Below are 25,885 nucleotides of genomic sequence, written 5' to 3'. Positions count from 1 at the left end.
ATATCAAAACTAAATTCAGTCGAGTCGTTTTTTCAATTTTTAATAACTGCTTCTAAACGTAATATCTAATGACCAAAACTGACATCACAGGGAGTCCGATGCCTAGTGATGTGCCTCATTAGGAGCCCTGCAGGTGAGTGGCAGCTGCTGTCATAGCAACCAATGGGGGTTGGATGGAAGATGACATCTTAAACAAGTGTAAAGGTTTTCTTCAAGCACTACAGAGTCAATTGTTATTTTATCATTTGAATGCAGTTAGTTTTTTTCCATGTATAATGCGCAAAATTTAACTAATTTATTGTCCTAAAATCTGGGGTGCGCATTATACATGGGTACAAATTTTTATTTATTATTTTATTTATTTATTTATTATTATTTTTTTTTAATCTGGATATCATACGGAGGCCGCCATTACAGATGCGCTTTCTTCTCTGCTGTTCACTTCAAACACGCTCCATACGAACGCAATGCTCTCGTATCAGACGCTTGCTCGATCACCAGCTCGATTGCTGTCACAATGTACCCTACACAAATCCGAAACATTTCTTCGCTATCGAGTTTGCTAGCGCATGCGCAGTGATACTGACCGGCAGAATAACATCCGGTTGTTCCCAAAGATGATCTTTTTTCTGAAATAATTTTACGTTTACGGACTTAAGTAGGAGTCAAAATTTGGGTGCGTATTATACATGGGTACAGGCTTTTTTCCAGCATCAACATGCCATTTTTAGGGTGCGTATTATACATGGGGGCGCATTATACATGGAAAAAAACGGTAGTTCTTCGCGTCACAATGTGCATGTTTGTGCCCTCGCAGGTTTGTGAGTCACTGGCGTCACGTCCCTCGCGGAATCCGCTAAAGAGCCCAAGATGCATGGCGATGACGCACTCCAAGGGGTGACAACAGGTAGGTGGCATTAATAATTCATGAATTTTCAGAAGGGGAGGGGGAGGGAAAGATGGTGTGTCACTCACTCTTTCATTCATTTCTTTTTTAGTGTGTCCTCTCTTTTGGATTCGCCAATCAAATGGCAGCTCATCCGATAACAGTGAGTCAGTGTGGAGGAGGAGATATTTACTGTAACTATATTTTATTTTTTTCCCAAAAGTATCACGACTGCATCAATACAAAGAAAAATGTGATTCACTCAAAAGTTCCTGAGAAATTCACAATATTTTAATTGTAATGTCCCAGTAGCAATAGGTTATTAAAAGTGAAGACAATTTGAATTCAATTTGAATTCACAAGCAAAAAATTACAAATATATATACCGGTATGGTACAGCAAGTTGACAGTCAGTAAAGAAATGACTACAGTGAGTGTACAGGAAAACAGATCAGGCCTTAGACCATAAAAGAGGATTAGCAACACCTCAGTACAACTTCCTGTTCACATGCCGCTGTTGACTTTGCTGCTGTGTGGAGCTTCCTTCCTAACGTCACTTTATTTTTAGGGACGGACAGTGGCGGGTGAAGCCGGGGGCGGAATTAGGCGCTAAGCGGGATGAGTGAGGCTCAGCGGGAATGCGGCAGTGATCGCTCGCACACTGTCCCGGCAGACGCCGCAAGGATATACGCCTGTTGTGAGTCCCAGGTATGTAACTTTGAAATTGCAACACTTTGATTTTATCATTTGAAAATATTTGGTTTGCAAAAGCTTATGTTTGAACTCTGCAGTTTTTTTTCTTTGTCATATTTAGGCTATCTAAAACATTTGGTTTGCAAAAGCTTATATTTGAACCCTGCAGTTTTTTTCTTTGTCACATTTGAGCTATTCAAATTTAATGAACGGTGTGTACTGTTTGCTATCTGGTTACTAGAGTCATGTTGCATGGACTTACAAACACACACACAATACTGAGTCTTAGCAGTTAGATGCTTGATATGGTTCAATGTGTTTTTTTTTTTTTTGGCCTAAGTACATTTGGAGAACAGTCGAATCGATCGTAGCACTCTACAGTAATTGTAATTTATAGAAACATACAGCCTTAGCCACTAGGGGGCAGTGTAATGTATATCTGGACATAAATAAAGACTATGGTCACAACTGAAAAAAGAAATGCAGTATTTTTTGCTTTTGGAAGAGGATAAAGAAAATATACATGATCAGCCAGTCAAGCCTCTTTCCAAGGCTCTTGAGGGTGCTGTATTGCTTCCATGCATAGAGGACACATGTGTCCTGCAGCGACACGCACACACACGCAAACACGCACACACACGCACACACACACACACGCACGCATGAAGCAAATTCGGGGTTTTTTCTGTGCCGTGTCGCAACACATCCGCTTGACGCTTAGTCAAGCTGACGCGTTGTGTTGTGTTGTGTTCGGCTGTAATCCTCTTTGCATGTAAAATACAATTGCAACACATTATTTTATTATTGCTCTTACCGTGTGATGAAAGGAGTCTCATTTTCAATGGAGACCAGGAATTAATCACAATTGCACTGCACATAAATATATTTTTATCATTTCAACCAATGACATTTAATTGCCAAAGAAACAAGCCAAGGCAGTGAATTATTATTCGTAATATGAGTCATTCTCCACAGCTACTGTTTATTATCTCTACTGTGGATATGCTCTCCTTTTGGACATCTTGCTTTATCACACTTCACCTGCTCTTATTATATCATCTTTTTTTGCACACACAGAGATTTTATATTGAAGTATTTTACCGTGCTGTCCAAACTGTGACAATAATGGACCTCAATCTAACGCATTTGTGTGGGTAATTCCCCTTTAACGACACATTTTGCTCCACTGAAGAATCCAGTTCACCTGTCAAAGACGGCGCATGCGCAGTCAGCACTGAGAGCGTCAAGTTATTTTTGTTTTTATGAAGAATGCGGAAGCGGTCTCTATATTGCATTGTAAATGTGATCGTGTCACCCTTTTCATGGACTATAGAATTCAAAATTTATTTAATGTGTTTACTATTTATTTCTTTAATGTATATGACGCAAACACGTTGTGAAATAGGCAGGAATGAGACTTAATTGAGATTTTATTTTGGAAAAATATCCGGATGTCATAATTGGAGGCTGTGGAGGGAGTGAAACGGAAGACCCCCAGTCGCGGAGAGCTGATGACTGGTGTGTAAAGCTGCAGAGATGCTCTACGCAGCAGGCACCAAACCTCAGTGGAACGGCAGCTCTTGGTGGAAAAATAGCCATTAAACGGATAAAACCCGTGTGAGATGCAACCAGGCCGTTTCCGCTGCGCATTTCGGAGCTAAAACCCGCGGCGCCAGTAAGGGGCTCGGGTCGCGGCGACGCATCGATCCAGGACGGACTCGGGAGGGGTTGCATCATGGGGAACGAGGCGAGCCTGGAAGGAGGAGGCGAAGGCCCGCTGCAAGGGCTACCCGAGGGGCTGGCACCCGACGGGGCCGGGGGCTTCGTGCGAGTCCCTGGCGGGGATCCGGTGAACCTGGCGGAGCTGAGCGAGGAGCAGCGGAAGCAGCTCGCCGCGGTGATGTCAAGGGCGCAGGGCAGGCAGCCCGGGGGTGCCGCGGCAGCACGAAGGCAGGGCTTAGTATTACTCTTGCTACCAATCTTGCTTTTTCAAAATATGTATATATAAACAAAAATATCCACCCTAACCGAGTAAAGTGTTGAGGCTGAGAGCAGAGAGCTCACGCCCATTTTTGTAATCCACCCAGACGTGATCTCATTATTAAAGCCAATTTTCATGGCTTATCAGCAATGCATAAAAACGCCTCTTTATCCTTTCTATGTGACGACACGCATTCAGCAGCCTGTGTGGAGCTGTGTGTCGATGCTGCATTTTTTTTTTCTACACGGATGCACGCGTAAATACTCGCACAGAGCCGTTGAAAAGGATACTATCCGGATTGTTTATGTCACATCAAGAGAGAAAGAGACACACCCCCAGCATTTGTGCCAAATGATCGAAAGGCCTGTTGGGTAAAAAAGAAAAACCACCATCCAGTTTTGTTGTCTGTTTTTGTCACGAATGACAACACAAAATGGTCGCTTGTATCCACGTTAATGTTGTCAATTAGACTGATCTGCTAATGAATTTGTCCAGATTGGATTTTAATGGCGTGTGGCTAAAGAGTGGGAGGGGCTTGGAGACTACAAATGATAACTAAAAGCATTAAAATGCTTGATACCGATCTTTTAATCAACCCTAATTGAAATATGTTATGTTGGGTAGCAAACAAGGATAGTCGGGGTCCATCAATATTAACGACTAAAAATAGAAGCACAGTGTGAATGTCACTTCCCACTCAGACTTCCCTCCTTTAATTTGAAGCATCTGTCTGGTTTTCCCTGTCCATGGTGCTGAAATGAGCAGCGCTGGATTGTGCCTTACTGTAACAGTCTGACAATACTACACGGCAATGTAGGCCGATATATTGCATAATGAATACCACAAACAATTTGCTCCTCGCAGCGCGTGGAAATTGGTTCCCTCTTGCCTCAGCTAACAAAGCCGCCTCTTCATCTCCGTGATGTACACTCTCTGTCATTCAGCCGTGTTCACTTGTTAGCGCTAGCCCACGGCGACGACATGCTACATATCCATGTTGAAATGGCCGCTATTATTAACGCGCATTATTACTACAACACTAGCGCTACGCTAAATGTGAACAATATCCCCGAACAATATCTTTATTAAGAACAAACCTTTCTTTTTATCTCCCCAAGACCGTCGGAATCTGGTGTCCAGCAGCGATCCCAGCAACCGGGAACCGCCAGGGCCCCGGCCGGCCTCAGTAAGAGTCGCACGGTAGACGCCTTCAACCAGAGTACCCCCAGCAGGCCTGCCACAGGGCGCAGTCCCTCATCACTCAATCTTTTTGAGTCCCGATTCCGGCAGGAGCCCAAAGACTCTGAAAGCAAGTCATCCGGCATGTTTGGCTCCAGCTTTCTCAGTGGGGCCAACCCCCTCAGTGCCATGTCATCCATGACCTCCTCAGTGTCCTCCTCTATATCCTCCATGGGCGACTCTGTCAACATGCCCAAGTTTGGGCTGTTTGGGGAGGAGGAGGAAGGAGCTGCACCTGGTACCAATCAGGGAGGGAAGCCACCAGGCAAAGGCCCTCAACAAGGATCAGGTCCAAAGGGTTCACCACAAGGGGGGCCCCAAAGACAGAGTCAAGGTCCTTCTGGTCAGGGGCCAAAACCTGCGCAAGGACAAGCAAGCCCAGGACCCAAATCAGCTCAGGGACCTCCTGGACAGGCTCCCAGACAAGGCCAGGGGCAGCCAGGACAAGGGCCTCCTGGACAGCAAGCACCTAGACCAGGTCAAGGAACACCAGGTCATCAGGGACCCAAACAGGGTCAAGGACCACCAGGTCAACAGGGTCCCAGACAAGGTCAAGGACCACCAGGTCAGCAGGGTCCCAGACAAGGTCAAGGACCACCACCAAGTCAGCAGGGTCCCAGACAAGGTCAAGGACCACCACCAAGTCAGCAGGGTCCCAGACAAGGTCAAGGACCACCAGGTCAGCAGGGTCCCAGACAAGGGCAAGGACCACCAGGTCAGCAGGGACCCAAACAAGGTCAAGGACCACCTGGTCAGCAGGGTCCCAGACAAGGTCAAGGTCCACCAGGCCAACAAGCACCTAGAGAGGGTCAAAGTGGTCCTCTGCAGCAAAAAGAACCTGGCAAGCCTGGACCCAAACAGCAAGGACCAACGCAGCCTGGGGCTGGACCCGGAGATGCTGTCAAGAGTCAACAGAGTGCCGCAAAGCCCGCCGGGGGGCTTTGTCCACTGTGTAAGACTACCCAGTTGAATACTGGATCTAAGGACCCGCCAAATTACAGTCATTGTACTGAGTGTAAGAACCAGGTCTGCAGCCTTTGTGGATTCAGTCCCCCGGACTCAGCAGTAAGAGTTTTGTTTTAGCACGGTATTAAGCATAAAGTATGTATCTTCTAACAAAAGCCTCTCTCTTATGCCACACAGGGTAAAGAATGGTTGTGTCTAAACTGCCAGATGGAACGAGCAATGGGAGGCATGGACCCCCCGGGTATGACAAAACCCAAACAAGGCTCGGCCCCGCCCTCGCCACAGAAACAGGCTTCAGGAAAACCCAGCAAGCTGCTCATCAAGCAGCAAAGCACCACCGACCAAGGTTTGACGCCCCCAACCACGCCAAGGCAGAAATCTCCAGGTGCTAGCTCTCCAGGGCCGCTTTCTCCAGGCTCCTCATTGGGAGGCTCCCCCAAGATCGATCCCAAGACCGGCCGCCCCATTCAACAGAAGGCCAGCCCCCAGCAGTCACCGGCTAAGGCCAAGCAGGAGTCTAGTTTCTTCGGTGGGTTGGGAGGCATCAGTTTTGGAGGCTTGACCGATTCAGTCAAGCCGGCTGCTGCTTCCACACAAGCTGCTGAGTCTGTCACTGGAAAACTATTTGGCGGTTTTGGTGGATTGATGGACTCATCCAAGCCCCAAGCACAGGCGGCTCCAAAGCAGGAGGAGTCTGTCGCCGGGAAGCTGTTCGGAGGATTCAGTGGATTATCAGAAGCGGCAAAACCTCCCGCCACCGCCTCGCAGATGTTCAGCTTCGGCTCATCCCTCCTCAACTCGGCCACCAATCTCGTCACCGGTGAGGAAGAGAAACCAGACAATTCTCCACCGGGGTCACCGCCAGACTCTGAACCCGGTTCCGGCCCTGGCTCCCCGCCCGACTCTCCATTCTCTGCTCCGGGCTCTCCCCCTGATTCGGATTCTGCTCCTGACACCCCACCGGCCAAATTCAGAAAACCACCAAGGACCAAATCCGTTGCGCGAGAATCCAGCTTGGACTTAGCCTCCCAAACTAAGGAAAGCTGTCCTCTTTGCAAGGCGGAGCTGAATGTGGGGACATCAGAAGCGCCAAACTACAGTCTCTGCACTGACTGTAAGACGAGTGTGTGCAATCTTTGTGGATTCAACCCCACTCCCCATTTAGGAGAGGTAAGAAACACTCACAAACACTACCGTTAACACCACAGAGAGGAAAGTGAGGTCATAAGACAAACAAGCTTGTTTAAATGGTTATCTAGCCATTAAGAAGCACTCAAAATGCTCAACACAACCCAGAGAGCAAATAATGCCTTCGTGTGCGGTTAAACACAACTATCGTAGAATTTTTATCCATTGAGCTGAGCGGATAGTGACACGGAAACCAAACGCCTTTGACCCGCTTCCCCTCACGGTTCCACATTGTGTGTCGGCTCGCCAAGACCAGATGGAACACGATGGCGGCGCATCAGCATGTTGAAAGAACGCAGGCCAAAAAGGGTTTTCGCTCGAGTGCTTTTTGTGGCATCCAGTCCAAAAACATGCTGACGTTGGCTGTTTCTTGCATAGCAATCCTTCTCGTCTGTATCAGGGTGTCCGTCAAGGGACGCACGCATACTGATGAATGGAAGGATTCTGATATCCTTCACCTTTTGTTTATAGCAATCCAAGGCAGGACTGTATATCAAAGCATTCAAATCCTCAGCCCTGGATTGAAACCTTTTTTAGAAACCCAAAACTGATACCCGAATAACCTGAATCTTTGTCTGAATGTCTTGAAAGTAGTCATGTTCGATTCTGAATTAGTCACCGATACCAAGTACGGATACCACTAAACAATAACAGAAGACATATTCAACCCAATATAGCAATTTTCCTGTAATTAACAGTATCTTTCTATTCTTCTGATTTCTACTTCCTGATTGTAGTCACAGTAGTCACCGATACCAAGTACCGATACCACAAATACTTTACATAAAATATCCCCCTAAAAAACAATGACAGATAATTCTAAAGACATATATATTCCAAAATAGCAATTTTCCTTAATATTGCATGTAATTAACAGTATTTTTGTATTCTTCTAATTTCTAGTTCCTGATTGTAAAACGACCTTATCAAGAAATAAGCCTGCTATCGACAACGATTTACTGAATCACTAATTTAAGCTTGAAATCCGAATTCTGAACCCATTCCAAAAAAAGGTGACTCTTGGTCCTTGTATGCGAAAAATCATCAAAATATTTGTCAGCAATCCTGATGTCATGTAATTGCGTCGTCGTTATCCGGAGTGAGATTTCGTCACTCATATCTGTAATCTTCTGAGTATTCCCGAGAGCTTTAAGACTAACTGGAAATGACCTCCCCGGGAAATCAATTCCCTTGTATTCACTCCATTATCTTTATCGAAACACAAAGCATCAAGGTGTCCACGTTTTCAGTCAGTGCTGTCGGAAGAAAGTTGAATTTCCATCACATTTAGCACGAGGCTTTAATTGCAAATGTAACGAGGAGACGAGCCGTGCAATCAGTCAGCCGAACATCAGTAATTGCGTCGACGGAACGGGTGACGCTGTTACACTCCGATCTAGGCCGCCGCGTTCCTGCTCCAGATGAGTCACAAAGACGTGACGCCATACGTATATATCAGACAATGCTGCCTGAAACACGCTCGTCGACTTCACAGATGGGCGTCGGCTGGGAAACAATGAAAAGGGGTCCACGTGGGCGGCCAGAGGCTTAATCCCAGTTTCCTAAAAGGATTTAGAGGCCAACAGGAATCCTGTTATTTTTATTGAGACTTGATCCTCCGGTCAGGTGCTTGTAATCCCTATCGATACTCGTGGAAGACCGGAAGAACAATCCATCAATTTTTTCGATTCAACTTTTTTTCACATTCAATCAAGGTTGCCCTGCATCTGCGATGCCCCACCCCGCCCATCGTTTCTCCACAGACTGCCTCACAGCACTCCCCTCACATGCCCCGGAGGCCCACATGTATAAAAATAGTAAGCTGCCACAAAAGCAATTTCAGGTCAGCTCGCTTTTCAAAACACATACACGTCCTCTAATGTCCCCCCCGAGATTATTCGCGAATGTGCCTTTAAATGTATTTAGCAGATAGAACCTTTAGTGCTATTGAGGCAGAAGGGCTGTGCTTTGTAAAATACACCAATTTTTTTGGCACCGGTCATGTTTCGTTAGCACAGCCTGTTGTGTTTACATCCTGACCGACTCCGCTTGCTTGCTCCCCTCCCCCTTCCCCAATGCACTTAGCCACGATGGCAGCGCTCCCAGAGTGGAAACAGTAAGTTTGTTGCGTGGACGGATTGTCTGGCACATCATCCTACACGAGAGGAAGAAAAACTGCATCAGTGAGGAAAAACTGTGCACAGAAATCGACTGAATTCTTTCCTATGATTCTTTTTGAGCTGTCATCAGTGACGACAGCTAAGACGCTAACGTGGGGTGGAGGAGTATACACGATAAAGACGATGGGATGTCAGAAAGGATCTGGACGGCAGTGTGCACCATCTGACTCGTGACTCAAAAAGCTTGTGAGTCACGTCAACGGCACCTTTGGGCAGCGCAAGCTGCGACATCCGCTCAGGCGGAAATGGGAGAAAATATTTAAGAGGGCCACATCACACGAAGTCCAAAACCATTTTATCCTCCTGATCAACCCTTATTAACAAATTATGGTAATAACATCGCCATCTCTTTAATGGCCTCCTTTACACAACATACACATTGGACTTGCATCAATCAGCTCAGAATTACATTAGCTTTTTGTCACATCCATAAATTTACCGCATTTATTAGTGTTAAGATCTTTTTTGGCCAATGTCGTTTTTTTAAGACGCTCATTTTAGCTGAATTGAGTGGGTAGTGAGATACTGCAGTAAGGACACAATAAAGATTACATCGGTGATGGTGTGAGAGAGTTGTTGATGACAATGTAAAATTTTATCTTCCCTCTTGGCCTGTATGGTTCTGAACCCAAAGGCCATCGATCTGCAGATAAAAACTGCATTGTAAAATCGAGCACGTAGAGACACCCACAGTTTTGCTCCCAAGCAGTATTTTAAATATTAAATATTTTTCTCATCCTCCATCCATCAGTCACACCCTTCCTGTCTCCATGCCAGCTTCGATCTAAATTTGGACAGGTAAAACCGACACCGGATCCTTCGTCTAGATTAAGCTGCATTGACCTTCACCGTACTTTGTTTTAGTTGAGATAGTCTGGCACTCGGAACGATTCAGTGCTGATCCGGGGAGATAGAATGACTCGTCACGCTTCTTATCAAAGCTCCGCATGTGTCATTGCTGTCGTCACGAGCTCCCGTGGGTGCTGAGGTCAATACCCGTGGAAAATGACTGTGTAGGTTTAAAGGAGGTTGATGTTTCTTTGAATCTTGAGTAGAGTTTCATAGACGATGATCAGATTTCTGTCATTTCCATTTCAGACCGAATGGCTTTGCCTCAACTGCCAGACGAAACGAGCCAGTCAGCTGGACGACACGGTTTCCCCGAAGAAGCCAGCGCCTGCTCCTGCTCCCTCCTCCACCCCCACCCCTGCTGCTGTAGATAGTAAACCCATTGTCGTAGAATCAGCAGCAGCAGACCAAACCCCATCCGCCCCCGAAACCAAGGTAGCGGCCACACCTGCACCAACATCACATGATGCTGTTGGTACTTCTGATCAATCACAACCAACCGAGCACATTCCTGAACTTGTCGTTCATTCTCAAAACGTCTTTGAAAGTGCAGCTCCCATTGTAGTTGAAATTCAAGAGCAGCAGCAAGAGAGCTCCGGCAAAATAGAACAGGAAATACCAGCAATTGAGCAGCTGCAGCAGGGTAGCTTGAATGATGCCAACACAGTGACGGGGTCAGATGAGTATCAACCACATATTGTCAGTGAGTCAATTGAGGAAAAGGTAGTAGAAAACCTCCCTGTAGTTAGCTCCGGTTTTAATGAGGTGTCCGTTGAAGAAAAAAACAAAGATTGCACTGTTATTGAGAGTGTAGCCCCCTTGATAGAAAGTGAAATCCATTCACTACAGCCTGAACCTGCCTCAGTCACACAGGAAATTACTCCTCAATTTAATTCAGGAGCAGAATCCCCAATGACCAAAGAAATAGGAAGTGAACATTCAACAGAGGCACCAAATCAGACAGTAGACAGCACAACTACTCCTAAAACTGAGGTTGAAGGTGTAATGACTGAACCAATAGAAGAGACATGTATAGTCAAAGAGGATGCTTCTCATCCTTCTGTTGAAGTTGATGAAAATATACCACCAATACCTGAAATTAAGGGCCCAGAACCTGTAATTAAGTGCCCAGAACTTGAAATACAGTCAGATGCATCAAAATGCATAGAACACCCTGTGACGTCAGTTACAAATCAGTCAGACTCAACTCTTGAGCAGACAACTCGGGCTGATTTGTTGGAACACAAACTTGTAGAGAAAGCACAAGAAACTACGGGTATAACAGAATCAAATCCTTTCCCATCAAATGACACATTGGTTGAAAAAGCATTGAGTAACGGTTCAGATAAAACTGCTGATCAGGAAGTATCTGTTGAAGTTAGTGGCGAAAATTCAGCAGAGTTAGAAACACTAAAAAACACTCCTGAGGTGACGGGCGTCGAAAGACAAACGATTGAAAACAAAGAGATGGATGGTGAGATAAAGTGTGATGGTGTTAGCTTTGAAGAGGGAACATTTCTTGAAAATAGAGTTTCGGAGGTGAAAGCTGACACGATAAATCCTGTTGAAGAACAGGAAGAGCAGAAACCTCTTACTGGGACAGAGGTAGTTTTAGAACAATCGTCTATTGAAACTGAAAACATTTGTGCAATTGATAAAAAGGAATTGGAAAGTGCAAAAAACAATCTCGGGGACAGCCACGGTGAAGTAATTCTTAAACAGACCGACCCAGGAACAACTGATAAGCCACCTCCTGTTCACGAGAACCGTGTTCAAACAGCCTTGTCCCCTGAGAAGTCAACAGAGACAAAAAAAGCTCTAGATGAATCTGAGATTGTAATGCCAAAAGAGGAGCAGCAGCCACCAATGAATATTTTGCAGAAAGAACAAGAGTCAGACAAAATGGCGGGGGCAGATTCGGATGAGCAAGATAAAGTCAAAACCAAAGAGCACGTTCAGAATCAAACACAAATAACCCCAGAGGCTCTTGAGATCCCCGTAGACACAAAATCGAGCAGTGAGGAGCAGCAACTCGACAAATTCAACGGGGAAAAAGACTCCAACTGTGAAAAAGATGCAAACAAAAATAGGCTTGGCTCATTACCTGACACAGACAACATCCAGGAAACTACTTTCATATCAAATTCTGAAAATAGCAACCTGTCTAGAGTAGCAGCGTCAGCCCTCATAGCCGAACCCCAAATCCCAAATGCTGTAGTTTGTGAGCAGACCACAGAAATGAATGACGATGGTAATTCGAAGGAGAAAAGCGAGCCCCCACCTGACCTTCAGGGCGAGCAGTTTGGTGAAGATACAAAGCCTGAGGTGACCAATATTTAGCTTAGTCAATGGAAAGTCTACAGTAGTTGTTCTGTGTGGTAGTATTGTACACGGTACACATCAAGGCTGTACCTTTCTAAACTTATTCCATTATCGTGATTAAATCCAACAGGTGGAGAAGTTGGAGACCCTGAAAGAACTGAAACAACCTGAAAGTGCCACCAAGGTGGGGAGTCCGACCAGCCCCTCAGACCTGGCCAAGCTGGAAAGCACAGTCCTGCCCATTCTTGAAGCGCAAGTAAAGGGCGATGAAGAGAAACAAACGGACACACTAAAGACCAGACGTAAACTCGAGGTGCTTCCCCTCTCTCCCGACTCGCCCTGCTCGGAAGACGACAGAGATGTGAACAAAAGTAGCACAAAGAAAAAGCTACTGGTGCCGCTAGACGTCAGGATGGACTCTCTGGATGATAGCAGTGAAAGTTTTAGCAAAGAGAGTCCCATGTCAGGGGATGATGAGGAATTCATCCGCAAACAGATCATAGAAATGAGCGAAAATGAGGACGCCTCGCCATCCGATGAGGAGAATCTAATTCGTCAAAAGATCAGACAAGAAGAGAGGAAAAAAATGGAACAGAAGAAAACAGAGTCTGCAGCGAAGAGTGCATCAGGAAAAGCCAAGCGGTTATCCAAGAAAAACTCCATAAGTCCCACTGATGATGAAGAGCTTCAAATCTCTCTGGAGAAAGCTCAAGTCGTCAAAGTTGATCCACCAGAGCTCAAAGACGATTGTCAAAGAGGTACTGCCGTTCGCAAATTTCAAACCATGCAATTGAACACAACCAGCAGCCCCGTGTGTGTAACTCAAGTTGACATCGAGCCCGAGATGGAATGTTTGACTGATTCACCAGATGATCGTTCAAAAGGGGAGGGGTCATCCAGTCTACACGCATCCAGTTTTACGCCAGGCACATCGCCAACGTCCTTGTCCTCACTGGATGAAGACAGCGACAGTAGTCCCGGCCACGTTCGTTCCAGCGAGAGCAAGCAGCACAGAAAAGCTAAACACAGACAACCTGGACAAATGCTGCCGACGATAGAAGACTCTTCAGAGGAGGAAGAGTTGCGGGAAGAGGAAGAGCTACTCAGGGAGCAGGAGAAGCAACGAGGAGCCGGTAAAAAGGCAAAGCGAGACAAAGAAGAGGTTCGAGGACAGCGGAGGCGCGACCGTTCAATGACTCCCCCAAGTAACCTTTCACCGATTGAAGATGCCTCACCCACAGAAGAACTTAGGCAAGAGGCAGAAATGGAAGAAATCAGACGATCATCCTGCTCTGATTTCTCCCCAAGTATCGATTCAGATCCTGAAGGGTTTGAAATTCACGCTGCAAAGATTGCAGCGGTTCAGAAAACATATCAACTTCCCGTATCGGTGGCCCTACATTCTCCAACAGAAGATAAAAACATTGACAAATCACAGCAAAAAACCCTCAGATCTGCTGATGAAGCATATGAGGAGATAATATTGAGGTCTAAATCTCCTACCGCTGAAAATGTTGAGTTCGATCCAGGAAAGACGGCTCTTTATGGAAGTATGCTTATTGAAGATTATGCATCTGTCATGGATAATTCAACAGATGATCTTGGAGAGGCAGAAAAGATCAGCGTTCCTAGCCAGCCCAAGAAACTGAGATCCCCAGATGAAGTTTATGAAGACATGATTAAGAAAAGGAAAGAATTTATGAAACTCGAACAGGAATACCAAAACATACAACAAAAAACTGAAAGTACTAACCCAGATATCGTGTTACAGCCCGCTGAGAATACCATTCCCAACGTCGCGACAGTAACTTTGGGAAAAGATGGAAAACCTTTGTTAGATGCCGAAAGTGCATACCAGGAACTCATGAAAAAGGTCTTGAGTCCTGGAGCAAGTCCGACTCCGCAAGATCAAGAAACAGAGACCACTTCATCTCGAAGGGCTCTCTACCCAATCCCAGACCTACAAGTCACGCAGTGTTCCTCAGGAGAATTGTCCTCCGACGAAGAAAGTATTAAAAAGGAGGAGGAAATGGTCAAATCAACAACTGTGGAAACTACATCTCCGCCCTCCGCCTTAGACCAGAAAACACTCCCCCCAGTCACATCACCCCAGACTGATATTGTAGACCTATCAAGTGCAATTCCAATTACATCTGCTCCTGTAACTGCAAATTTTACCGTCTTGCCTACTGTCCCCCAGTATGCACATGGTACCCCGAGCATCGTTTCAACTGCCCCACTAATCCCCCCGAAGCCAAGTGTCTTGCGCAGGGCTAATTCTCAGGAAAAAGCAGATACACCCCTTGAGTCACCATTGCCTCCCCCGACCCCACAAAAACCGACAGTCTTTCCCAGGAAACCTCCAGTTCCGCTACCACCCCAGACTTCAACCGTGTCAGTCAGGCCGGAGACAGTGACCACGACTTCGAAACAATCAATAACGCCAACATACAAACCTCATGTCCCGCCTCCCGTTCCTCCAAAGCCCTGCATTCCGGCAGGTATCGGCGAAAGCCACAGACATGGCGGCAAACCACCCATTGCACCGAAGCCTTGCTCGCAGCCGTCCTCCCCTGCTCATTCCTCGCATCCGCCAAGACCTACTGTGCTTCCCACAGGGTCCAATGAAATTGCTTTGAACCTTAGCCCTTCTGAGAGCAAGATCTTTCAATCCTCGCCAAAGTCTCCTTCTTCTCCGAGATATGCAAGAAACAGAGATACCTATGTGGTTATCACACTCCCGTCTCAGCCAAGCTCTCCGGTAGACAGTCTTTCAACCCAAGCCCCCTCTGATACTGGCCCAGCATCAACTACCCATCAAGCTAGTTATCACCAATCACAGGCTCAACCACTTTCATATCAGCAGTCACCACCACCTCATACAACTAGGGTGCCTCTGGCTTACACCAGAGTGACTGAATCCATCGAGAACCAAGAGATATGCGGACCGGAAAAACACGTTTCGACTTCGTGTCACATCATCGAGGCCGTGTCGGCCTCCGCTGACCCTCCCGTGGTCTTGCCGAATCTAATCTCTCAAGTGGTTACCACAGAGGTCCAAAGAACCACCGTCTCTGTTGTTCATGAACGGACGCCACCACCTGTGCCAGTTCCGAGGGCAACTGGTATCCCAGTATCATTGGAGAAACCAAAGACCCAATTGCCTGTCCAGAATGGACAGGCAGCCTTGCCTTGTGAGGTGGTGGATCTGAGGACTATGAAGCCCGAGGCAGCCTCACATATAAATGGAGTGGATCTGTCTGCTGGCCCGGAGTCCAGACAGCCTTTAGCAGCTGATGTCAGTCGCCAAAGCAGTGCTGTACAGTCAGCTGTTGTAAACCTCAGTTCTGAATCCTCCACTTTCTCAATCATGACTGACAGCATCACCATAGTGACGTGTTCTGCTACAATCCAGAGATGTGACAGTTTAGAAACCTCTCAAACATCTTCAGCCCCACTGCAGCTAACAAAAAATAAAGCATTTGAACCCGTCTCTCAAATTGTATACCGGTCAGTGGATTATCAGCCTCCCACTCACTCTGGCGAGATCCCCATAAATCTCACAGTTGGCTCAACTGGTGGTGGAACATTCCAAACACCACCTGTAACCATGGCACCCAGCACCATTGCCGGTTGCGTTGCTAACGGATTAACGACAAGTACAACATCTGTGGCAGGAGCTGTTGACCTGAGCACGGCAAAAGCATTCAATACTCTGGTATCCATGGACGCCATTTCGACAGAGGTTCTCACAACTGTCATCACGGAGGATGACGGCAAACCGGTCGATCTGACTGCGGGGAAAAGAGCAGTGTGCTGTGATGTTGTCTACAAGCTCCCATTTGCAGGAAGCTGCACGTCACAGCAGCCCACAACTCCTCTGCCCGAAGACCGTTTTGGATATCGCGATGACCATTACCAATTCGGTCGATCGTCATACGGCGCCAGGGGCTTCGGCGGAATCAAACCCTCAATGTCGGACACCAACCTGGCAGAAGCCGGCCTATTTTTTTACAAGAGTAAGAACAGCTATAATTTCACTGGCACCACAGACGGTGCCGTAGATCTTTCTTCCGCAAAGATTTCCGATGCAGGTCAGTGCAGTGACATTGCAGACCTGTCGCTTAAATGCCATTTTGAAATGCTACCTCTCATCCAAGGCTAGCATGTTCCTTTTTTTTTTTTTTTTTTGCATGGAAGTGATTTTTCTTTTTTTCATTTTGTTGTGATTTTTTTTTGTGCCTGCATGCTGTACGTCTTGTTTATACTTTGGATTTTTGTGTCCCCTTTTTTCCATCACTTTATAATTTGGGTAAGGAATGGCATTGATGCACTTACATTTACTTTATCAACTGGATCATATGAGCTCAACTGATTTGTTTTTTTCTGAACAGGAGACGCGGTGGACTACTCCAAAAAAGGGGCACACGCGGGAACAACAATCCCCCCTTATTGCCAAGCAAGAGTCACAAGTGGTGTTGGTACTCTCTTTGGTACGAGTAGTGTGCTGAGGTCCTCCAATGGCGTGGTTTATTCCTCCGTCGCTGCACCAATTCCATCTACATATGCAATAACAACCCAACCCGGATCGATTTTTTGTACATCATACAACACCCAGTCAAGTATGCATACAAGTGACACCATGCCGTCATTGTCGGAAATCCAGAATTTGCCACTGACGCGATCCCACAGTTTCCTGTCTACTGTTTCAATTACGATGGCAGATGAGCAAGCTGAGGTTCCTCTCAACCTGGAGATATCCAAGGAGGACGGGTCTGGTAATGCCGTCACCACATCGACCACTTCTTTATCTCTTGACTACACGGATGAATCCCTTGAGGCAATAGCAGCATCCCTGGAGGCTCTTTCGTCACCTATGGTCCCAGGGGATGGCCAGTATCAGGCGGAGCGCGAAAGGCTTGAGATGGAAAAACTCAAACAGCAGCGTCTCGCCGAGGAGCTGGAATGGGAGCGTCAGGAGATTCAACGTTTTCGTGAGCAAGAGCAACTGCTGGTACAGAAGGAATTGGAAGAGCTACAGGTCATGAAGCAGCAAATTTTGACCCAGCAGGAAGAGGAAAGGCAAGTTCACCTCATGATGCAAAAGGAAACCTACGCTCAGCAACAACAGCAGCTTGAGCAAATTCAAAGACTCCAAGAGCAACTCCGAATGCAGCTGGAAGAGCAAAAACTTCGTCAGATGTATCCAGGTGGCGAGGTCCTCGGGAATGGCATCCAAGAGGCCATCGTTTTGGGCCCCGATGGCACCGTGCTGTCACGAAAGATCACAGATAGTGGTTGCCAAACAGACGAAGAGGACGAGACTGTCAGTAAAGCTTACACAGCGGGGAGGAAAAAGAAAAGTGCCAAAAAGAGCGTCGACAGCTGCGTGCAAACAGATGATGAAGATCAAGACGAGTGGGAGGCGCAGAGAAGCCGGCAGAACCGACCACGTACTGCACGAGGCGACAGGGGAGGGCACGCCAACATGTCTCTACAAGCGCACACTGAGATTTCTATCCAAACGGATACAGACGGAAACATCAGGATGGACACGAGAATGGAACTGTCTGACTCGGAAAGAACCTCGCCAAAGAAACGACCCACGCCTTTGGAGATGGGTTTGTCTCCGCACCTCAAAGCTGAATCCTCCACGCTTCAAACGTCCCCTAAATCTCCTAACGTGCTCTATTCTCCCTTGTCGCCGTGTATTTCCCCAAGTAAATCACTCGAATTTGTATCTTATGATAAGTCACTGGGTGATAAAAGCCCTCAAAAGCTCAGGGGAAGCCCAGATCCCGGAAGTCCCAGAGGAACAAAATCCATGCAGAGATCCATGTCTGACCCCAAATCTATTAGTCCAAATGGAGAAGAAAGGGCAACGTCTGGAACCCAGTATGGCGATACCGTGAGTACACTTTTTTTTTTCTAAAGCAATGCTAGTTAGCATTTAGCATTTCTGAAGAAATGCTAGTTAGCATTTAGCATTTCTGATGTAATAAATAAATGTTACAAGCCACAGCTGTCGCGCCAAACGTCTTTTTTTCCCCCCCCGGCTTACATTTGGTTTGAAAGTCAGATCTATGCTTGGGTACCGCATCGTTGACTATCTCATACATAAAAAGTGCAGAAAGAATATGCTGAGCTTGCAGAAATATATTCAGTGAAATCTCCCATGTGAATTAATTACCGAGGAGAAATTTTGTAATTTTGAAGAATATATTTTTTCGTGGGTTACTCCCTGAGAACAGATGCAAGGGTTTAATTAAACAATAAAAATATGATTTATGATACATGAAATATAACCAGGGAGTTGTAAGGCCTCATCTATTGAATATTTTAGTATTCTTCTGAAAAGTCTATAGAATAATCAAATTTATAGATGAAAAATATTTTTGCTTGATTTAAGAGCAATTATGACTAAAAAAAATAAGTGACTTAATAAATGACCAATTTGTTTCTTTATTATACAAATTAACAGTTCCTATTTATTAAATTGACATTGTGCAAGGTACATTAACTTGATCCATTCATTTTTAACGTGTTTTAGGCATTGAGGATCTTTGTCAGAGAGCAAAGTCCGTTTTACAGTGATTACGTGCCACGGTGGTCTTCTTGTATTTTAATCTGGAATGCCCCCAAACCTCTGCTTTCTTCCCACGCCATCAAACGAATATCTTCCCCTCCAACATCTTGCATTAATGTGATGTAAGATCGTTGTGCCTGCTTTTTTGTTTTGCAGGAGAAGGGCTCTGGTGGAACACCTACTGGCACTCAAAAGAAGGTCAAGAGGACTCTGCCAAATCCCCCATCAGAAGAGGAGTCCTCCACCAGTGGCCAGACAGCCCATAACACCGGTTCTGCTCGCCGGAGAATGTGCCGTAATTCAAACATGGCGCGTGCCAAAATCCTTCAAGACATAGATCGCGAGCTCGATTTGGTGGAACGGGAGTCATCCAAACTGCGCAAAAGGCAGGCGGAGCTTGACGAGGAGGAGAAGGAAATTGACGCCAAGCTGAGGTACTTGGAGATGGGGATTAATCGGAGGAAAGGCGCCCTTCTGAAAGAGCGGGAGAAGAGAGAACGAGCGTATTTGCAGGGAGTGGCTGAAGACAGAGATTATATGTCAGACAGTGAGGTTAGCAATATCCGAGAGACCAGAGGGAACCATGGTGACGGTGAGGACGAGGAAATTGAAAGCCACGGTCTGGAACGTCCCAGGACAGCTCCTCAGTCAGAATTGGATGACTTCGTCCCACCTCAAACCAAACATGAATATGGAAAATACTCGCAGTACCAGTACCCTCAAAGTCAATACCAGCAGTCCCTCTATCAGACCCCCCAGTCTTACCAGTCACATTCTTTGTACTCGTCTGTGCCCTCGCTCACCAGCTCCCAACAGCAAAGTTACCAGCAGATGCTCCTGTTGCAGCAGAAAGCTGCCAGGCAAGCCGCTCTTCTCTCCGAACTAGATGCCACCAAGTATGATGTCATTAATCGCCAACCTGATCCCACATCGTCGCCCTACCTCGGCGTCAAATATGACAAATATGGCAACCACCTCGATCTCAGAGCTTTGGATGTGGGAAGTATAGCAGATAGTCCCATGTCCGCCGTCGCCGATCCCTACTACTCGGATATCGATCACCACACACCTCGGAGTTACTTGCTCTTGGAAGATGCGGCCGAACTCGCTAAGAGCTCCTCTGGATTGTCGTCCTCTTACAGTCTTGCCGAAAGAGAGCTGGCCAAAGCCGAAAAGCTTCTCCAACGGAGCGCTGCTGATCTAGGATCAACTGACTATCTTGGATCCACCTCCAGACTGCATTCTTACGGTAAAACTCCCGATGAAGAAGATCCAATGGAGGAACCTTACGAACTGAAGCTCTTGAAGCAGCAGCTCAAGCAGGAGTTCAGAAGAAGCACCGGTGGGACGGAAAGCTTAGACCCTCTGACAGGCCTCTCTCAGCACTACTATACCCCAAGCTCCAGCATCTCCAGTTATTCCCAAAGGCACTATCCAAAGACAGACAAGTACAGCATGAGTCGGCTGACTCTCGAGAAGCAGGCAGCGAAACAACTCCCAGCATCAGTGCTTTATCAAAAACACAAGACTCCATTACTTGAACCTAAAATCTCCAAGTATTCCTCAATTACAGAAAGCAGAGGTTTGGATGTGGACTATACGAGCTACCTGGGGTCTACAGGTGGATCCCCAAGATCCAGTCGACTCATGCAGGATGAGATTACCTTTGGTCTCCGTAAGAATATTGCAGAGCAGCAAAAATACTTGGGGTCCACCTTGGGGGCCAACTTGGCTGGTTCGCTAAACCTGGGCCAGAGTTTGGGACTGGACTCTGCTTACCCAAGTGGCAGTCGCTCAAGACCGTCATCCAGGCCTACATCTTGCTATGGTTTAGACCTGTCCATCAAAAGAGACCCTTCTAGCTCCTCGTTGAGACTCAAAGGGGACGGCGAAGCCTCTACGGACAGCTTCCAAACCCCCTCTGGTCGTACTAAACCCACCAGCCTCCCCCTTGTGCAAAGCGGCCGTGGCAGAATCCCCATCGTGGCCCAGAACTCCGAGGAAGAAAGTCCGTTGAGCCCCGTCGGAGAGCCGATGGGCATGGCCCGCGCCTCGGCAGGACCTCTGCCGCCCATCTCAGCCGACTCCCGGGACCAGTTTGGTTCCTGCCTTTCCTTGCAGGAAACGCAGCAGCAACACATCAGGGAGGAACCGAGCAGGGGTAGGACTTATGTCCTGATGGATGACCTTCAGGGTACCATGTCAGATAGCGAAGGTAAAAAACAGAACCATTGTTTTTCTGTTCCTGTCTATGATTTCCTCTCGCATGCCTTGGCTGCCACTCTGTGGAGGTCTCGTGAAGATCTGCATGTATTTGTTGCTTCTTCTTTGTGGTGTCACTCTTATCAAAATGTCGCACATCTTGTTCTCTGTCATCGAAGGCATGCGGCCTTCTCCATGCCTGTGCTTCTGTCTGTGCTTCCGATATTATGTAATGTGTTGGCATAACTTTGTGTGACTGTGTGGGCGGTGTTCTCCTCATAGGGATCGAACTAATGGATATTTTGTAGATGTATACTCATTTTTGTCTTTTTGACACTTTGAAATAAAATGTTGGACAGTGTAGGAATATTTTCATAGTCCCTCTGAGTTAATCCCGCAGCATTACGTTACCCTTCAGTGAACTGGCAAGCGCCTCCTACATCTTAGAAATGCGTCACTATTGGTTTAATTTACATTCTTGGAGTTTGAATACAAAGCCGTTGATAGCATTTAGTAGACATAGACTTTATAGAACAGTCCACCTAGCAGGTAACACCTTTGAGAGAAAAATAAATAGAAGCATTAGAGTTGTTAGATAAATGTGCTGGATTTTGTGTGTGTGTTTGAAATGCATGTCTCTTTGAAGCACTAATAAATATAAAACTTTAATTTCTGCATGTATCATTGTCAATACTTGCATGCATATTTTTCTGCTTTGTGTACTTTTTGAAGTTTTATCAGCCTCTATAGTGTTTTTAATTAATTTTATTTGATAATTTTTATTTTTAGTAGGTTTTAATTGGTAGAAATGTATTGAGGGAAATACTAAAACATGTATTTTTTGTATGTCTTCTACATTAAGAATATTCTTTTGAAAGTCTGCTTAGCTCAAAGCAGACTGTGTGTTAGCTTAAAACACTAATGCTCTCAGGTTTGAGTCTTCTTGACTTCATAAGGACGTTGATCTATTTGCTATGGATTCCGCCATTTTGCCGTGTAAACCCGTTTGCCTTGATTGCAGCCCTAAGTGATTCCCTGATGCCTTTGAACCGAGACCATTCAGCCAATGGTAGAGTATTAGTTCACGACATATAAGCATAACATTAACTAACCCACACGACAACTGCACAATCATTCACATTTGATGATTAAATGTTGGGAAGATTTCAAATGTATTTCTTAGCACATGCATATATTTTTTTAAAAAATGGAAAGAAAAAAACTAATGATACAAACCCAACATTTACTGTCATGGAGGTTTAAAAAACACTATGCATTCTCTTAATTAACCATACTGTCGCTGTCAAATTTCATTCCTCTACTCCATTTTGTAATAACAGTAGGAGAGAAAAAAAAAAAAAAAAAACACCCTTCATCGCTTTTCACCCTTTTTAACATAAAACATGAATAATTCAACATGGACGCCGGGCTCTTGTATTGCCATTCACAAGCTGATGTTACCTTCCCATAAATAGCATGCATTTATTTGAAGAAATCCTTACTGGTGTGATGTTCTTAGAGTACCTTTATTTTTTTGTCACTGAAGCTTACCACCTAAGACGAGAGGAGACCGACTGGTTCGACAAACCCAGAGATGGACGGCCGGAAAATGGACATGACAAGAGACAGGTGACACCCCCTGAAAAGAAAAAAAAAAAAGCCAGTTGTACCTTTGAATCTGTATAACGGATTTTATTTATGTGTGGGCCACAGGGTAAAGGTCCGTACTACCCCTTCCCTCACCTCAGGGTCAAGCTGAAGAGAGATCCGAAAGACCGCAGTGTGTCAGGTAAAATAGTTCGACTTAATGAAAGTCCACAAATTGCTTCACGTTGCAATTTACTTTAAATTTTAAAAAGAAAAATGTACTGTCCAACATGAAACAGGATTGCTATCTAGTGGCAGAAAAAAACACCTCGACAAATCTAATTCAATTTTACACATTAACTGTATGATATCTTTTTTAAAATCCCAATAAATTGATATAAAATTACGATCAATTAACCAAAAGATACAACCAAATTTTCATTAGGTAAACATTCTTACCCACGTAAGTTAATTAGCAAGAATAGGAAAAACTAATTGGTGATTATTAAACCATTTTCAATATGGCGAGGGTTGCTGGCTCTTAAAATTACAGTATATTAATTTCAAATGCTACCCAAGGGAGCCGTGGGCTAAGTTAATATCTTGGCCCGTTTTGTTTTGCAGTCTGAATGATCCTCAAACCGGAACCAGGTTTGGATCAGTGTGACAAATGCACCACATGGCTTTTTTGGACTCCCATCTTTGAAACAAACTGGCAAGCATTTTCGCCCGTGATTATCCTTTGTCAGTTCGCTTAAAACGTGAAGCAGACATTCAGTTTCTTGGCGTCGCTTTCCGTTTGGATCGCCTCCACGCCCGGCAGCCATTGCCGTTCTCCAAATGGCACAGGGCTGCACACTCAGCATTACGTAATTAACACATGGATCATTTAAGAGAGGTTTTGTGATATCTTTTGTGTTTGCCAGGGAACGGACTTGGTATCCGTGTTGTCGGTGGAAAAGAGGTGCCTGGTGGTAACGGAGAGATCGGCGCCTATGTTGCTAAAATTCTACCTGGTGGAGCCGCGGAACAAACGGGGAAGATCCTGGAAGGTGAGCGCTTTGTATCCCAACATTCTCAGCCTAAATAATCCAGAGGTGGTGAAAATATGACCTCTGGGACAAATACTATCAAATCTTTAATCCGGCCTACTGATCATTTACATGAGGAAGGCCCAAACATGAAAAGATTGCTCAGCGAACATCTTGCAAGATGATCTCACCCTTTGCTGTGACAGAAAAGTCACTTGACCAAAACTTCCAAATGTGTGTTTGCTATGAATAAATGTATTTATTTCTTGATTTGTACATATTGAAAACAAAAAATCTCATCTCATTAATTCATCAAATTAACGGAATAAAATGTTATTGTTTAAATGTATTCATTTCCTCTTAAAAGCAGTTCATTAAATTCTCGTTAGAAAAGAAATTATGCTCAGTGACCGTCTTGCAAGATGATCTCGCCCTTTGCTGTGACAGAAAAGTTACTTGACTAAAACTTCCAAACGTTGTTTGCTATGAATAAATGTATTTATTTCTTGATTTGTACATACTGAAACCAAAAAAAATCTCATTAATTCATCAAATTAACAGAATTAAATTTATTGTTTAAATGTATTCATTTCCTCTTAAAAGCAGTTCATTAAATTATCATTAGAAGAGAAATAGTTTAATTTTGTTTTGTATTCTTTATCTCAATTTGGTTTTATGTATTGTAACTAATAAAAAATACTAAACCGTTTTTCAATTAAATCATTGCTTTACTATTAATAGATTAATTCATTCGCTGCCATTGACGAGAATAGACTTGAAACTTCAATTTGGGTGGCAGTGTGAGTTAATTAAAAAAAAAAAAAAAAAACACACACAATTAATAATCATTATTTCTATTGTAAAATAAAAAAAAAAAATCTTTTTTAACCGATCAACAAACGATGCGTCCAACCTTTAATTTGGCCATTGGGAACCCAAGTTTGCTCACCCCTGCCCTTAACACACTTAATGATAATGTCAAGTCCTCCTCACACCCAAAGGACACAAGACCAACTCAGAATTTTTTTTATTGCCTACCATCTTTTGGTTTCTCAGTGGTTGGCTTCACTTGTTGATTGGTTGACCTTTCAAGAGGTTGTGCACCTGAAAGAAAATAAACATCTTAAGTCAAAAATACAATTGAATGACTTAGTTGAACTTCAATTTTAGCAGCGTTTAAATGCTCTAACATAATTTGTATCACATAATCGAACACAGGAGTCAAACATAAATGTATTACAATGTAATAATTACAACATTCCAAACACCTTAAGGGTAAATAAAATGTTTCACCAACCATTGGCGTCTTTGTACTAAATCGTAGAGTGTATCCAAGTTTTTCCAAGTGCTTCTCTTTTTTTTTTTTTTGTCCAGCTTCTTTCTGAAGCTACCGTATTTTCCGGACTATAAGGCGCACCTAAAAACCTAAAATCTTCTCAAAAGCCGACAGTGCGCCTTATAGTCCAGTGCGCCTTTTATATGGACTAAATTCCTAAATTCAAACTGGCCCGAAGCATTGTGTCATAAAATCAAGCATAAGTGGTCTGCTGAAGACTATGAATCATGAATCAAAAAGACTATGGATCATTATTTTGTCATTATAAAGTCATTTGTTGCATCTGAAGTTGAAATAAAAAAGATAAAATGGAGAATGATTTGATTTGGATTAAAAATCTGACAAGATGCATGAATGGTACGCCTTATAGTCCGGTGCGCCTTATATAAGGATTAAGTTTTTAAATGGGCCATTCATTGAAGGTGCGCCTTATAGTCCGGTGCGCCTTATAGTCCGGAAAATACGGTACTTAAAATGAGAATCCTTCCTGCTCCTCAGGTGCTCCCAATCAGTGGCAGAAGTGCAGTTGATTTGTTCCTGCTGATGCACTCTGGGAATTGTAGTTGTTCTCAGCATTTTGGAGGAAACCCATTTCCCTGCTTTAGCTCAACAGATAATAATGATAATACTAATCATTACAAGTCCCTGACATCTGAATCTAAAAAGTTCAGACCTTTACACACTTGTGCTCTGCCTCCACTAGCAACGTGAGGTGCCAAATTGACAAAAAATGTATTTGCTGTGCTAATTTTTGTGCAATACATGCAGTGAGACGTAAGCAGAGGACGCTGTTGATGAGCTGCTTCAGGCCGTGTAAGTCTTGACAGCCTGGCTTTGCC

The 25,885-nt window shown here is 44.9% G+C and overlaps 1 protein-coding gene across 1 annotated transcript in view; it reads left to right on the top strand.

Annotated features, from left to right (window-relative positions):
* Positions 1-3,100: 3,100 nt before the first annotated feature.
* The window catches only part of pcloa (piccolo presynaptic cytomatrix protein a), a 31,467-nt gene continuing 8,682 nt past the window's right edge, over positions 3,101-25,885 (top strand). Inside the window, exons 1-11 of the mRNA XM_061268547.1 lie at positions 3,101-3,529; positions 4,679-5,864; positions 5,943-6,935; positions 10,232-10,417; positions 12,435-16,398; positions 16,699-18,212; positions 19,047-21,105; positions 22,114-22,161; positions 22,639-22,721; positions 22,806-22,881; positions 23,606-23,731. Of these exons, the coding sequence (XP_061124531.1) occupies positions 3,315-3,529; positions 4,679-5,864; positions 5,943-6,935; positions 10,232-10,417; positions 12,435-16,398; positions 16,699-18,212; positions 19,047-21,105; positions 22,114-22,161; positions 22,639-22,721; positions 22,806-22,881; positions 23,606-23,731 (10,450 nt within the window). The 5' untranslated portion in view covers positions 3,101-3,314. The remainder of the gene's footprint in view (positions 3,530-4,678; positions 5,865-5,942; positions 6,936-10,231; positions 10,418-12,434; positions 16,399-16,698; positions 18,213-19,046; positions 21,106-22,113; positions 22,162-22,638; positions 22,722-22,805; positions 22,882-23,605; positions 23,732-25,885) is intronic.

Source organism: Syngnathus typhle, linkage group LG21 (assembly GCF_033458585.1).
Source record: "Syngnathus typhle isolate RoL2023-S1 ecotype Sweden linkage group LG21, RoL_Styp_1.0, whole genome shotgun sequence".
Taxonomy (NCBI): domain Eukaryota; kingdom Metazoa; phylum Chordata; class Actinopteri; order Syngnathiformes; family Syngnathidae; genus Syngnathus; species Syngnathus typhle.
Note: the sequence above shows the minus strand (reverse complement) of the source record. Positions and strands in the feature narration are given on the sequence as shown.